This window comes from Corvus cornix, chromosome 2, assembly GCF_000738735.6.
Source record: "Corvus cornix cornix isolate S_Up_H32 chromosome 2, ASM73873v5, whole genome shotgun sequence".
Lineage (NCBI taxonomy): Eukaryota > Metazoa > Chordata > Aves > Passeriformes > Corvidae > Corvus > Corvus cornix.
This window is the reverse complement of record NC_046333.1, coordinates 36,472,522-36,487,148: the sequence shown is the minus strand read 5'-3', so window position 1 is coordinate 36,487,148 and position 14,627 is coordinate 36,472,522. Positions and strand designations below refer to the sequence as shown.

Sequence of the window (14,627 nt, the reverse complement as noted above, 5' to 3'; positions counted from 1 at the left end):
CTCTATACAGACTTCATTACGTGTTACCTGTAGTCACCACTGCTTTTTTTCTGAAAGCCATAGGAACCAGGATCTCCCACTGTTGAGACGGTGACAAGTTCAAAACCAACGCTGTACTGCCTGCAAGTGACATGACAGACTTGCTTTAGATATTTGGGTCATCAGGATTACCAGGAAGAGGGCTAGTTATTAAAAACTATACAGTATAACTGAAAGACATCTGGAAGAAGACAGAACTCAATTCAGGTTAAACTAGACTGTAGGGAAGATGCCTGCTAGAAGCCTGCCTGTGCACTCAAGCAGAATTCAAGTAGTTAAGCTTGTGACACACTCGTGCCACATGGGACAGATCCTGGGGTGTGATCTGATTGCTATCAGAGGACTCAGTGTCAGTGATCTCAGCAGAATTTCTCATGTTGCAATACAACTTGGGACACTTTGTCTGCTCCTGTTAATGCATGTGACCAGCACCACTGCCCCTGTCATTCAAACTACTCAAATATGATGTGCAAGTGCAGAAAAAAATGCATACAAAAAACTGCTCAATTCATGGAACTATACATCCACACCTCTGCCTTCATTTCATGAGGAGTGTCCTCAAAGAGGGGAGGAGAGAAAGAAAAGTTCTGCCATTTTGTGGAGCCCACTTTGCAAAGGGCAAATAGCTTTGCAAAGGATAAACACTTGACTGCAGATCAGGAGATGCTGCTATTCAGAAGTGCTGGATACTGGTATTTTGAGGTAATCATTAATTGAGTCAAAGGAATTTGGCCTGCGTAAGTCTACTTTATAGGACATTGACATCCAGCACTTCTCCTGGCCTGCTAGTGGCAGAGTAAATGCACTTTCAGACTCAGAGCCTGTAAGGGTTTAGCATCCTGCATATTAGCTCTACTACAAAATAAAAGGAATTATGATCATAATTAGTTTTAAGAAGCAAAGTCCTTTATACCTTCTTCCATAGCTCTGCTCAGACCCAAAACTAAAGAGAAAGGAAGGCAACTGCTTTCCTTATAGGTCAAGGATTTCTCACAGTAGTTAACGTGTAGGTTTAAAACACTATTGATGGTAAAGATAGAAACATAAATAGTACTAAATCTGAGTCAACACCTTGTCCTCTGGATTTTCCATGAGCTTCCCACCCTCCCCAAAGGGATACTGACAAAGCTTCATCTTTGGCATGCAATGCCTTCACTGTATTGATGGACAAGTACTCTCTACAAACCTTGGGCCCCGTAGTTCAATTAGCAGTGGTCCATTCTTGTCTAGCTGGAATTGATAGATGGGGTTGTTTTTGTAGGTGTCTCTGAAGTTTCCACATCCTCCAGCACTGTGACCTTTCCACTGTCCATTAACCTGAAAGAAGTCAAAAGCACAGAAAACAAATCCTAAGGATCTGTATTGCTTATATATATATATATATACATATATATATACACAAACAAGACTAGAGGGTCCTCTCACTTTACAGGTTACTTTAGTGACCTCTCCTAATTTTTAAAGTGAAGTGAAAGATTGTGTTGTGCATTCACTAAGTCTTGTGCAGTTCCCTACCCCCTTGATCAAAGCCTTACATCCCTTAGACGTGTACTGTATTTTTCCAGCTTACATTAAACAAGCAAGGAGTGACTGTTTCTGACTATGACAAACTGAGCTAACAAAAGACCCACTTTCCCATCTATCCCACACATACTAGACTACACAGGTTAGTTTTTCTTCCTCAGACACTCCTCCATTGGGTTAAATGAGGAACAGCAGTGATGCAGGCAGTACAATACTAATAGTGTTGTATCCTTTACTTTTAAAGATCTCTGCCTCCAGCCCTGTCCATCACCTCTCTGCACTCTGAGAACCAGCACTGCAGCGACAAGATAACAGTAAGGACAAATCCTGCAAGGACAAAGACACACAAGAGGAAAAATGCTGCTCAGACTTTGAGAAACAGACCATCTGTTTCCAAGTTCCTCCTGCTAGTCATTAAACTGAAAGGTTAGACTTGTAAGGCATGCCAGGCATTCCTACAGATTTATAGCTGAGATCCATCTCTCCTGTTACTTCCCTCCTGTCTCTGTCAAATCAGCAAGGGGCAGCATTTTCCCTTGTGATTTAATTTCTTCACTCAGTGCCCAAACCCCTCAGACATGGTAAGTGTGGAAGCAAGGGGGATTTCTTCCCCTACCATGCTGCTACCCAGGAATCTGAAACTGCTGTATGCTGTTGAGCTTTCCAGCCCTTTTCCACTTCTGCTGCACTTAATTTCAGGAATCACATTAGGGCTTGGTGAGCTCCAGAGGTGACCACTTGACTCCAGTATAGGACATCTATAAAAAACTTGGTTTTACTGCTAAACTGTGATTTAGTTCTCTGCTTGCTTTTGAGTGTGATGACTGCTAAGCAATCACCAAACAGGCATTAAATACAGGCAACTAACTTTTTATACTCAATCCTAAAGACAGAACTGGCCTTAGATAGATAGAACATACCTTTTATTTTTTTTGGAATATTAGACAGACATCTTCAAATAATTAACAGAAGTTTTCTACATACTTAATTTTCTTTTCAAACATATTACAACATTAAACAGATGTCCTTCCTCAAGAAAGCCTCAAACAGGCTTTTCACCTTTAATGTGTTTTTGACCTCTTCACTTCCTCAAAGTAAGCCCAGATTTTAATAGCTATATAGGACAATGGTTTCTGGAAGAACCAAACAAATTATCTCGCTGTTCCCAGGAATCTCTCTATTCACTCACCATTCTCTAGAACAGGCTTCAAGGGACTGTTCCAGAAATAACAGCTGGTATGGAACACTGTCTGAACTCAACAGCCAAGCTGCAAGCCAGCATGTCCCCCTGACCACACAAAGTAATGCAATCCTTGGCTTCAGGCACAAGCGTCCTAGAAAATGGACGGTTCCACTGTGGCTCAAACTCCTTTGTTTCTCTTCCTTAACAAGTTACTGTTTGGACAGAAGACTTCTGACTATAATAGGATTCCCCAGGGTATGCATGGTAGGTACAGAGCTAAAGTTAACAGTTGCTGGCTTACTCTTTCCTGAGGATAGAGCTGCTGAAACATGAAAATACATGCAAGTTACTTTATCCTGTGAGTTCTTGGCTATATTTATACTTCAGCTTTAGGTGTAACTGCAGCTCATGTTGACAGCTGAAATATGAACAGCAGCTGGTCCCAAAACTATCTGAGCTTCTGACTTAATTTCAGTCAAATTTTTCACTCTCACCCCTGTTCTTGTACTCCCAGGGAGCATTTCTACTGGAAATGTACAATGGATATACTTCCTTGATCCTGTTTGGCAATGGGAGTGCTTATTCCAATGGTTACAGACCCTTGAGGTATCTTTGCAAAATTTAGGAACAGTACTGTGTTGTGATATTGCCATCCTAAGTTTGTTTCTTATGGTCTTGCTACTGGTGCCTTTGGTTTGGCGTTGCTGATTTTGTCCCATCATACCAAGAGCTTTTCCAAGAAAATCATGCAATTCTCCCAAGGGGAAATGAGCAATGCTTCTGGGGGGTTTTCACTCTGCATCATTCCTAGCACAACCTGATTTCCGCAGTGATGATTTATTAGGGTATGGGTTGTTCCAAAGGCCAGACTGTTCTACAGAGGCTTTGCAGCACATCTGCAATGGCACAGCTGCAACAACACTCTCTGTGGTAGAGGTGGGGCACTAGGATCAACATATATTTAAAAACCTTGTACATCTCAAATATGGAAAAGCCAAACCAGTCACACATAAAAGAAAATGTTTCTTTACCCGCTTAGAAATGGTGTAAGGTGTAGGAATCTTGGAAAAGGTGAACTTGCACAAGGAATACACCTGCATTGTAAAAGAAGCAGCAGGTCACACATTATCTTGCACTTTTTAAATGAAATCACAACAAATTAAAAAAAAGAAGAATTGCCTACACAACATTTTTAGATACTTGTTCCCTGTATGCCCATATTACCCATCAGATGACCAACTCAAAATTCAGAATAGTGCTGGGACTAAGACTTAGTTCTACTTAATTTCTTAACAAAAATGCCAAACCAAATAAACAGAAAAACACCTGCCCAAAAAAACAAACAAAAAAAAACCTCCCAAAAAACCCAACAAAAAAGCAAAATGGAAACAATCTGCATTTTACTCTTTTTCAGTGGAAAAAAAAAAATCTAGCATTGATCATTATGTGACTCAGTAGTTAAGAGAAAAACCCAAATCCTAAGTCAAGACCTAAAGAAGTCCAAAGAACTTTACATCTTAACCAGGATCTAAAATAGATTTATTTTTGATATATAGAGAGCCAGTGATCTGCCTGTACATAGATATTTTTTTATTCTAAGAAATAAGAGTATTTTTCAGCTGATTTTGTTACTAAAATCACACTAATATCTTAACTACAAATGGAAAACGTTACCAAACACTTCATCCAGTGGTTCTGCTCCATCATTCATAGCTTCCCTCCCAAAATAGCAATACTGATTGAGAAGAATTTTTCTCAAATATAAAAACAAAGGACACTTTACAGTTTAAATGCTTATGTTCATTATGAAACAACAGCACATACCCTGATGGTGTAATGGATGGTGTTTTGTTTCTCATACTGGGACACCACTAAGGTGAATGTATGGGAACCTGGAGAGGTCAGCTTTATCTTGGTCAGATAATGAGGACTGTTGATCCGGATACCATCAATATATGGAGGAGGATCAGCTGAAAAAGAAAAGGATGAACACGTTTCCCTGACCAAAAAAATCCCCCAGCTTGGTAAACTTACTACTAAGATTAGACTGAACAGACCCAAGTGCTCTGAACAGAGGAGAGCATCAAGATTTACCCATAAAAAGGACAGTCTTAACATCAGCTACTGTTTTCAGGAGAGGTACAGTCACACATGAAAAGACACAAATTCTGTGCTTAAAAGTACAGCTTAAATCCCAAGACTTGTAAGGGCTGCTTATCCATCTCCCACCAAAGTCACTACTCAAAGAAGCCTACTGTAATTATGTTGAAATTTCAAGAGAAAGGTAATGAATGTTTAAGCACTCTTTGAAAATCTCTGAAGTGTCTGTTCCTTCTCCATCGGCTGGACAGTTCCAGAATGACAGCTGCCAAAATCTTTGGCCACCTCATAAACAATACTTCAAAACATGTTAATTCCTTTAACTAAATCACACAGGCTTTCTCTCCCTCTCTCTTCAAATCCCTGTGATCATTACACAGATGTAGTTGCAGCCCAATACCAATGTCCATGTGGTACTTAGAAAGATCCCAAATGTTTGCTTTTACAATTAGACAGTGTAATTTGTTATTTCACCTCTAATTGGTTCTTTCCAGACTTCTTTTAATTTCAGTGAGGCAGGACCAAGTCTAGCCAATTACTTCAATAGGCCCAGGATCAAGTCCTTTTATTATCTTCCACAAAGCAACATGGGAGAGGGGAAAGGATTAATATAAAACAATAAGAAGCTTAGGAATGGGAAATCTCGGCCTTGCTGCCAGAGGATTTAGCTGCTTTGTTCTCATTTCATTTTAACAGATGGTTAAAAAGAATACTGCAGCTTGACCAATCTATTTCCATGGAAGAAGGCTTTAAACAAGTTTGAGCTCATGAGATTAGAAGTTTTTAAAAAAGTTTGTGTAGCAAGACAAAACATATGAATCACTCAGTTTTTGCTACTGGTCTTGCTAGACTGTCTCTTTCAAGCACAATGGAACAATTCCCTCTACTATGCAAATGTGTTTGGGTTTGCCCATTTAAGAACGTTTTCAGTGAAACACACGTGTAAAATAAGCACTGCTACAACTACCAGCAACACCAGAAGCAAGTCTTGGGCATCTGCTTCTCCTCACAGAGAAGCTCTTGCAAAAACAGATGATGATTTGTTCAGGTATCAGCAGCTCTTTTCACAGAAAGACTTGGGTTCTAGGGGAAGCTTGGATCTAGGGGAATTGGTCAACAGAATTGACTGAACAAGATCAGATGTGAAAAATGCAATGCTTGCCAGCCATTCCAATAGAAAAAGTCCCACAAATTCCACTCCTTGGTGAAAAAAGCTTTAAAAGCTACTAAGGGAGTTGTTGCATGAGCCACTACCTGAATGCAAGCTTGGTTCTAAAGAGATTCCTATCTGTAAAAGCAACAGGCCAAATCCACCTGTTTTAAGATGCACCTTCACTGAATTATTCCAAGGAATATTCTTAGTAATCTCTAACTTGATGGAAAGAATGAATAAAAATATGATCTTATTAGCTCGACCTAAAGTTTCAGTCTATCCATTCAACCTGGGCATTACCTTTACACCCTGTATCCCAGCCTGTGTCTCAGATCTGCTATCTGTTTTGAAATAAAGCATACATGGCTGCTTCACAGCTACAGCAAAGCTCCAAAAGCCAAACCCCTTCTCCTCAAGGTGAAGAGAATCTGATATATAATGACCAAGAGTGAGATTTTGATAAAATTTTAACATTTTAAACATTCCATACCTGATACTTGGAAATATGCTGAAGTGTTCACCTGTATTTCATAAGCTTGCTTAGGTACTTTATTAAGCCAAGTTCATGGGACAATTAACCCTGATTATTTTCATTTTGTGGAAGGTGTAGACCTTTAAATAATTTCACAAATGTAGGAAATAAATATGCTATCAGAGAAACTAACACATAACATCTGTTCCCTCTAAGCATTAACTACTGGCACTGAAAAATAAACAGAAAAAATAAAGAAAATGCTGCATCAAAATAAGTGTCAGCAGGACTACATAGACCTCTTAAGAGTGCTTACAGCATGCGTAGAATGGCCTAATCCTTCAGTGTAGACTTTAAGTGGGATCAAACAGAGCAAAACAACGATTTCAGAAGACTGACCTCTTACTGAGGCATCAGGTTTTAAAGGAAAAAGTGCCTTTCCTCTCCAAAAAATTCTGTGTAATTCTTCGTTTATTTGTGACATCAGCTTCTTGACAATTAAGGTATACTAACCTGGATAGTAAACTTTTTTGCCATCAGTCTTGTACACAACCATTGTAATGAATTCCCGATTGTGTGCAAAGTCATCCTATAAAAAAAACCCCCCACAAACAAACACAAATCAGAGTTGTGCAATTCTGTGAAACATAATGAACGCTTAATCAAAGTCAAGTATACATTCTACTGTCCCTTTTGATCACCACAAAGTATGATCTGATATTTGTATTTATTGGGATACCCAATAGAATTCTTTTTAAAATGCCTGAAGTAAACAAACAGCCACTAATTTAACTTATTCAGGCTCCAGGATTCAAAGTCACTTCAGAACCTGTATGGTGGAATAGAATCAGTCAGCTCAAATTTTACTCTGGGTCTGTTTCAATTGCAGGTACACGTACCTGCTGAATTAAAAAATTCTACATGTACACAGGCATACACACCTGAACATAGGCAGTAACATATTAGTAAGAGAAAGCCATACAGAAAGATTTACAGAAGCTGTGTCAGAGCTCGCAGTGCAGAACCAGCACCTTGTCAGTGATGTGCCTGCTGAGCAGGACCCAGACAGCAGCACCACCCTGTGGACACTGCACCTCCAGCTTGTACTGAGGGTTGTTGGCCAGGCTGTAGGCATCCTTCACCGGGCCCTGCTTTGCATCCCACGTACTGAAAGCGATACAGACATGTTATTAGACCAGTAAGAAACTAATTTATGCTTTGAAACGAACTCCAAATCCTACACAATACACAGAGCAAGATATTATCAGTAACAAGTTACCAAAGCCTAGTTTTCTACTGGCATCTATGGCAGTGGTTACATAACACAGTCACATCAGAAGCATTATCTTGGAACCTTGTTTTATAAATGAGTTCACCACAATACATGTATGATGACAAAAAAATTCTAAATACAAACAGCCTGGCTGGTGACTACAGCCACACAAAGTACAGAAAAAGTGGAACCATTTAAGCAGCCTTGCTACACAAGCACAGTCATGATTGCACACACCAATATTAAATGAAAAACATCTATGCCTTTGTAACTGTAGAAATCTATCTATCTATCTATCTATCTATCAATGTATCTATCCATCCATCCATCTGTCTATCTATCAGCTATGGTTAGGTTCAAAAGCTTGCCAAGTATTTTTCTCCATTTTTTTTTTTCTGAGGCAATTTTTATTTAAAAATTTGCCCTGTTTCATGCTTGGAAGGGTGCCCTGCAGGAAGTGTTAAAGATCTTTGAGGTACCCTACTGCAGAATCAGCCTGCAGCCTTGTGAATTGTCTAGACAAGAAAAATACAGCGTGAAAAAACAAAAAGTGCTGATGACTGAACAAAAAGTGTGGCACACTGGAAACAGAAGTGTATACAGCTATTCCTAAGTCTCCTTGTCCCTCTCACACTTGTACAACTGAGCAGCATGTGTGGAAGGTTGCATTAACAAAGTTTCAAATTATCACTGTTGTTACTCTGCATTTTATGGTAACGGCCACTGTGCTAAGGCTTTTCCCTACACAGAGGGATGACAATCATTGATAATGTAAGGACAGACAGACCAGTAGGTGAACTCTGACATACTGATTATCTCATCTTGCTACAGTGTATTTTAGAAATAATTGGAGCACAAAGATGGAAGGAGTCTTTACAGAAAAGCTCAGCAGTCACACTGTGAATGAAGGAGCTTGTGCAGAGCTAACACACGCAGAGACAGTGTGGAAGCAGTGGCAAAGTGCAGTCTAGTGGAGTGAAAAAGTATAGAAACCCTTGCTTTCCAAAACTGAGACAGAGACACACGCACTTATCCTCAAACTGTGAGACAAAAAACCTGAATGTAATGGATATTTGGTAAGAGACAGGTATCATATTCAGAAAACAAATCAGCAGGCAAGGAAGATTACTTATGATAACTACAATTGCTAAAACCCAGAACTGGTTAAACTACCCTGATGTCAGTGAACACACCCTGTAAAGAAAACACATGCTGCACAGCTCACTTGCAACTGGCCAGAAAGATGAATTTCAAATAATAACTAGGTCACTTAAGCACTGCCTGGTCACTGCTTAGAGATGGACTGCACAAAAATCTGATTTTTATTCTGACAGGGAGATGTGGGACTGAAATCAGAATCTGGTTACACAACTTCAGTTCCACAGCAACATCACAAGGGTTACTGAGCTCCACTGATGTTACAGAAGCAGTCAAAAACAAAGCCTGGGCTGAGAAAGTGTAGTCAGGCTCAAGAGAACAGGGTTGGAATTCAGGCCCCTAGCTGTAACTTGGAAGAATGGAAGGAAGGAAACCTCACATCAGAACATTTACTGAGATTTTGAAATAAAAATTTTATCTTTTGGACCAACCTGTGAATACATGTAGATTCTTTAAAAAGACTTGGGTTCCAACTCAAATAAATAACGTCATAGTACTGGCACAGGTCATCCCAGGAAATCCAGAAAATGCCTGAAAAGGAAATGCTGTTATTGTTTTCTTACCAGATACCTTGATTTCACTTGTTTCTCAGAAGTCTCTTTGTGAGCAAATGATACAGCTTATTTTTTTGCAAAATGTAGTAGTAATGTCTGCACTGCCTAAATTGCTAAATTTAAACTTGTCCCCCAAACCAAGTTAAAGCAAGAAAAAACAAGTTAGTCTCTGCTTATTATCAGGGACTTTCTGATAAGCTGTCAGAATGCTTGTCATTCTCAAGCAATAAGCAGAGGATACAAGAAAATCTGCTATTTTGAAAGAGACATCATTAGGTGATTCTGACCTGATTTCCCCTTTCCTAGGTTTCTAAAAACAAAAAAATAAAACACACAGTCAAACAGGTTCCTGCAATTCAACAACCTACTTCAGTAGTCATCCAGCACAATCGAGTATTCAATCAACGTGTGTTTTGAATGTATTTCTAAGATACTTCATCCAACACCTATGTTACTTGCTTTTGCACCCTAAATTTGCTTCATCTTTACAACATTCTCATGCATTTATTCTAATTTTCCATAGCTCCCTTAGTTGCAACTCCAGCCAACAACAGTGCCTGCAAGCCAACAGATGCCTAGTGGAATTAACTTTTAAAATGGTAGCAGCCTTATAAATTGTGTCTCTGACATAGGCAGTTGCAGATCTTGCAGCACTAAAAAGCAGTCATAACAACTACACAAAAACAAGAAAACCAAAGTGTAAATCCAATTAGAAGGAATAACTCCATTAAAATTAGTAATGCAATTTTATATAAAATTTTAACAACTAGATGCTACAAATTACTTACAAAGTGAAGCAGTAAATAAATAACAAGCTACTCTCTCATAACTGTCACAAATCCAGGGCTGCTATTTTTATGTTTGAATCAAAAGTTTTCATCAGGCATTTGCACAAGGCTTATCAATAAATGCTATAATCTAATGGACTTGGAGGCATAGTGTTGTAAAAACAGTGTCACTGAACAAAAGGGCTCTCTCAGAGATCTGCAGACAGCAACTAGGACAGTAAGAAGCAGAAATGTCTTTCTGAAAGTAAAATGCAGCTGCTGCAGCAGAAAGACTGATTTAAATACTGATTACAGTAAGCATGTTGATACGTATTTGAAAATGCTGGAGAGGAAAAAAAACCCACAAGAAGTCCATTCACGTATTAAAAAGCAGCATTACACAGTTTGTTATCAGAACATTCTCTTCGCACTGAACTCCCACATACTGAGACAGCATACTTTACCAAGGAGGTACTTTCTTGTCAATGAATTTGAGATATATTTAATAGTCCAGATTACTTATAACCCCAGACAAACCTGAAATGACACATTTAAATACACAAGTACTTCCTACATTTTCGGACTATTTAGTTTCTAGTATTTGTTTTACTCTCCTTGTGCTTAAGCATTCCTTTCCACCTTCCTGCAGGGATACACCACAAAGATCTATACGACTCAAAAAGATAGTGACTTCTTAAACCTTATTACCATTGTCTATTTTCTGAGCTGTTCTGGGATCAAAGTTCAAGTATTTCTGTAAATCTGGGGTCCAGTTTCTTGTGTCATTTTCACTGTATCGTCCCTTCCAACGTAAGTGACTCCAGGGATTTTTTAGCTGAAGAAACCGAAGTCCCTAGAAAACCACAAAGTAAAACTGTCAATTCATCTTGTCAATGTAATTTTTACATATTGAAGGTGGTTTTTATATGGATCAAGAAAACACAGAATCATTTAAGTTTTCTGAAATTTCCCAGTTGGGTCCAAGACAAAATAAGCTATATTAGCCATTAGAGCAAAAAAATCAGTAGGTACCCATCTGGGGTAAACCTAGAAACACACATAGGTTTCAAACAGGAGTTCCAAACACCTTCAGTTTCACTTGATACCTTATATTCTCTTATATCCAAGACTGCATATGCATGGGTTGGAACTAAACCCCATTTTTCTCCTTCCTCTTCAGACATCACCCCTGTTGCTGTTGTGATAAGGACATCTCCCTTGTGAAATCTGTTCAAAAAGAGGTAAAAAAATAGCTTAATTAAAATCTTGCAAGTTGCGTGTTTGTACACTGTCCATTAACATGATCCTGCTTTACAAAAACTGGGATACAGGGGTTTTTTGCCAGCAGAAATCACTCCTGAAAAAAACTTGAGAAAGTGGAATTATTTTTCTTTCCAAATTAAGTACATGCTTTAAATGAAAAATTACTATTTTAATATAACTTCATAAACAACATTCAGCATTTATCAACCTGAAGCTCAGCCTGTGTCGCTTTTAAAATACTCTTGACAGATCTTCAGCTGAGCACAAATGTGGTTTCATCAACACTTAGTCAATGACTGTATATAGCAAATTATCAAGTCTGTCACAACCCCAGGATTCTGAAGAATGAGAAGTTCATGCTTCTATACTTTTGCAGGTGTTTATACTCAAGTTTAGTGTTCTGAATAGCAGTTGTTAATTTTGCAACAATTGCTGTTGTGAAAACACACTAACATGTTTCCAGCCCACGCTAAAAATCCAAGTACATACCCAGTGTCCCTAGACAGATTACAGGATCACTGGACTATGGATCAACACATTTTCAGTCTAGCACAGGTGAACAACAGTGATGCTGCAATGGCTAGATCCCATCTGAACTTCAGTCACATCTTCGAATTACAACACCAGAATATCTGAAAAATTGTTGACAGCTCTGAGAGCTCCTAACCAACTGAAAAAACACTGTAGAAAGGGTCATGCTCTTTTAGCATGGATGCAGATGTTTCAGTCAACAGAATAATCCCCTTTTACTGCATTGAAATATGTAAGACACTGGCTGCACAAAACCATTTTGGAAGAAATCAAAGTACTTGGTATACCTGGCATTTATAAATCACAGCTATATCTTTCATCATAAGCAAAATAACAGAATCATTTATTTTGAACCTTTAAGGCCATCAAATCCAGCTGTTATGGTAGGTCTGAAGACCAGTATTGCAGTTTTGATAGACTTTTGGTGCTCCTCCAGGAGATTTACTGATGGGGCATAATCTTGTGATATGATTAGAAATACTGAATTATGTCTGCTTGCTAAGGACAGCAGATATAATATAGTTCTGGGGAACTGTGTGGAAACACAGAACACATATCCTTCTTCTTTTTAAACACTTAACTGGTATATTGGTTCCAAACTGCTCTCCTCTGACTCTGTATTCTATTTTCTTTATCAAGGAAAGGGTTATTATTTTTTTTAATTTATACATAAGGAATTTCCTCACACAAAATTCCCCAGTATTTTAATCTTCTGTTCTATCGAAGCCATCAATATGTCAATTTTTCTTCTTCCAGAAAGCACATGGAGGTTTTATAAAGCACAATTTGTAGCAGTACCAAAATGCTGTCAAAGTATCTGTGGTGACTGTACTGCTTTTAGAGTGGTAACACAGCTACTACACAGCAAGCATTTTAATTACTTAGGAAAGAACAAGTGTTTACCTCTGATAAAGCATTCTGAAAGTGCTATCTTTATTGAAGGCTTGATTGTCAGAGTGCATAGCAATTCTTTCAGGTATCCAACCAGTCAGTGCATGGAGATCAATATTCTGAAATGCAAGTATTCAAAAGAAATCAGAACAGATAATCCATATATAAACATACGATGTCTGTACACAACTTATAACTCCTTGAAAGGAATCAAGCACACATAAATTACAATACAGCTCTATGCATAAAAGGGTCAAGATTAAGACTAACAAACAAAAACTCCTTTGATTAGATAAGGACAAGATTTCCAAGTAGCTTAAAAAAAAAAAAAAAAAGCTGGAAAATGAACTGATGAAATAAACTGGAATTCCAGAGCAATGGAAGCATATCAGGATCATCAGTCATGCTCAGCTGTGTGATGTGTTCTATTTATTTCACAGATTTACAGACTTTTAAAGCATACGTCAGAAGCACTATTTGGAACCATGCTACTATATATGCATTTTAAATAATTTATGTTTTATTTCTAAAGCTCAGGGTTTGGGCTTTTTTTCTTTTTGGTAAAGCTGACACTGACATGTATTTCCATAAAAAGATGCTTTAATCTCCCCACTCCTTGAAATATTGCTTATTTCCTATTCTTGTGCTTTGTACTCCTCAAAGCAAAAGCAGAGACTGTAAATGCTTGAAGTGTCAATAACCAGCACTGCTGGGTGGGAACTTGGGGAATTACAAGTACAAGACAGCCTGATTGTAAGTAACCCTGATTACAGAACGAAGCTGGAATACAGTGGAAAGTGGAGGGAACAGGAAGGGTGGAGATTAAATGTCACCAGTCAAGCTGGTTTTCCAGAAAGCAAGTTAGAGGATGACAATGGGAATAAGACACAGTTATTCTCACCAGCTTCTGTCCTTCAAAACAAAGCAGCTTGACACTGACACACATAAAAATGTGTGCTACATTTACCCCTTACACAAAGCCACATTTGTCTCCATAATAATTTGAGAGGCGATGATTACCAAGTATACCCACCAAGAATGTGATTGTCAAGACACCAATTAGCACCATGAAATAAAAAAAAAAAATTTTGACAAGTTTAATAGTTTTAAGTTAAAGTCAGAAAGGCTTCCTAAGTAAGAAATTATGTGGGCTACTCATTTCAGCAAAGTGTCCTTCTTTAAAGAATAACGTGCATGTCAGTTTAGCTGCAGTATGATGACTATTTCTTCAGTAACCACATTATAGAAACCCAATGCGTATTTACGGAGATGAGTGGAACAATCTGATAAAGAAACTTGCACAGATCAAAGTACTTGTTCCCTCTATATAGACCTTCTAAATGACTAGACTGTTCCTTTCCTAGCTGACTCCATTACCTAATGAGGGAGAACTGCCCTATTTATTGAAAGGGTTAGAAACCAAAAACAGCAGTATTGATATGGGCAAAGAGAATGTATGATTTCACCCAACACTTCCATCTAGACTCTATATAAACACCTCCCCTCCACAAGCATCAATACTGAAGTCTGAGAACTAAGATTAACTCTGACCATCAAGATGTCTTGCTCATTCTGTTTCGATGGCATAATTTAATTAAGTACAGCTAAGAATATCTGTGAAAGAAAGAAACAGAAAAAAATTTAAGAAAATGTCAAACTAAATACCTGTCTCCCCAAGCTGTTCACTTTGATTTCACTAGAAGGAAATTATTTTACCCA

The 14,627-nt window shown here is 38.3% G+C and overlaps 1 protein-coding gene across 4 annotated transcripts in view; it reads right to left on the bottom strand.

Annotated features, from left to right (window-relative positions):
- The window catches only part of CAPN7 (calpain 7), a 33,194-nt gene that overhangs the window by 3,673 nt on the left and 14,894 nt on the right, over nt 1-14,627 (bottom strand). For 3 of the 4 annotated variants that reach the window (XM_039571544.1, XM_010398866.4, XM_039571541.1), the window contains 10 exons: nt 12,921-13,027; nt 11,330-11,450; nt 10,932-11,076; nt 9,334-9,433; nt 7,503-7,638; nt 6,985-7,060; nt 4,571-4,716; nt 3,778-3,840; nt 1,226-1,356; nt 28-120 (listed from right to left, as the gene is read on the bottom strand). In XM_039571544.1, the coding sequence (XP_039427478.1) occupies nt 28-120; nt 1,226-1,356; nt 3,778-3,840; nt 4,571-4,716; nt 6,985-7,060; nt 7,503-7,638; nt 9,334-9,433; nt 10,932-11,076; nt 11,330-11,450; nt 12,921-13,027 (1,118 nt within the window). The remainder of the gene's footprint in view (nt 1-27; nt 121-1,225; nt 1,357-3,777; nt 3,841-4,570; nt 4,717-6,984; nt 7,061-7,502; nt 7,639-9,333; nt 9,434-10,931; nt 11,077-11,329; nt 11,451-12,920; nt 13,028-14,627) is intronic. The other variant, XM_039571549.1, reaches the window with a different exon arrangement.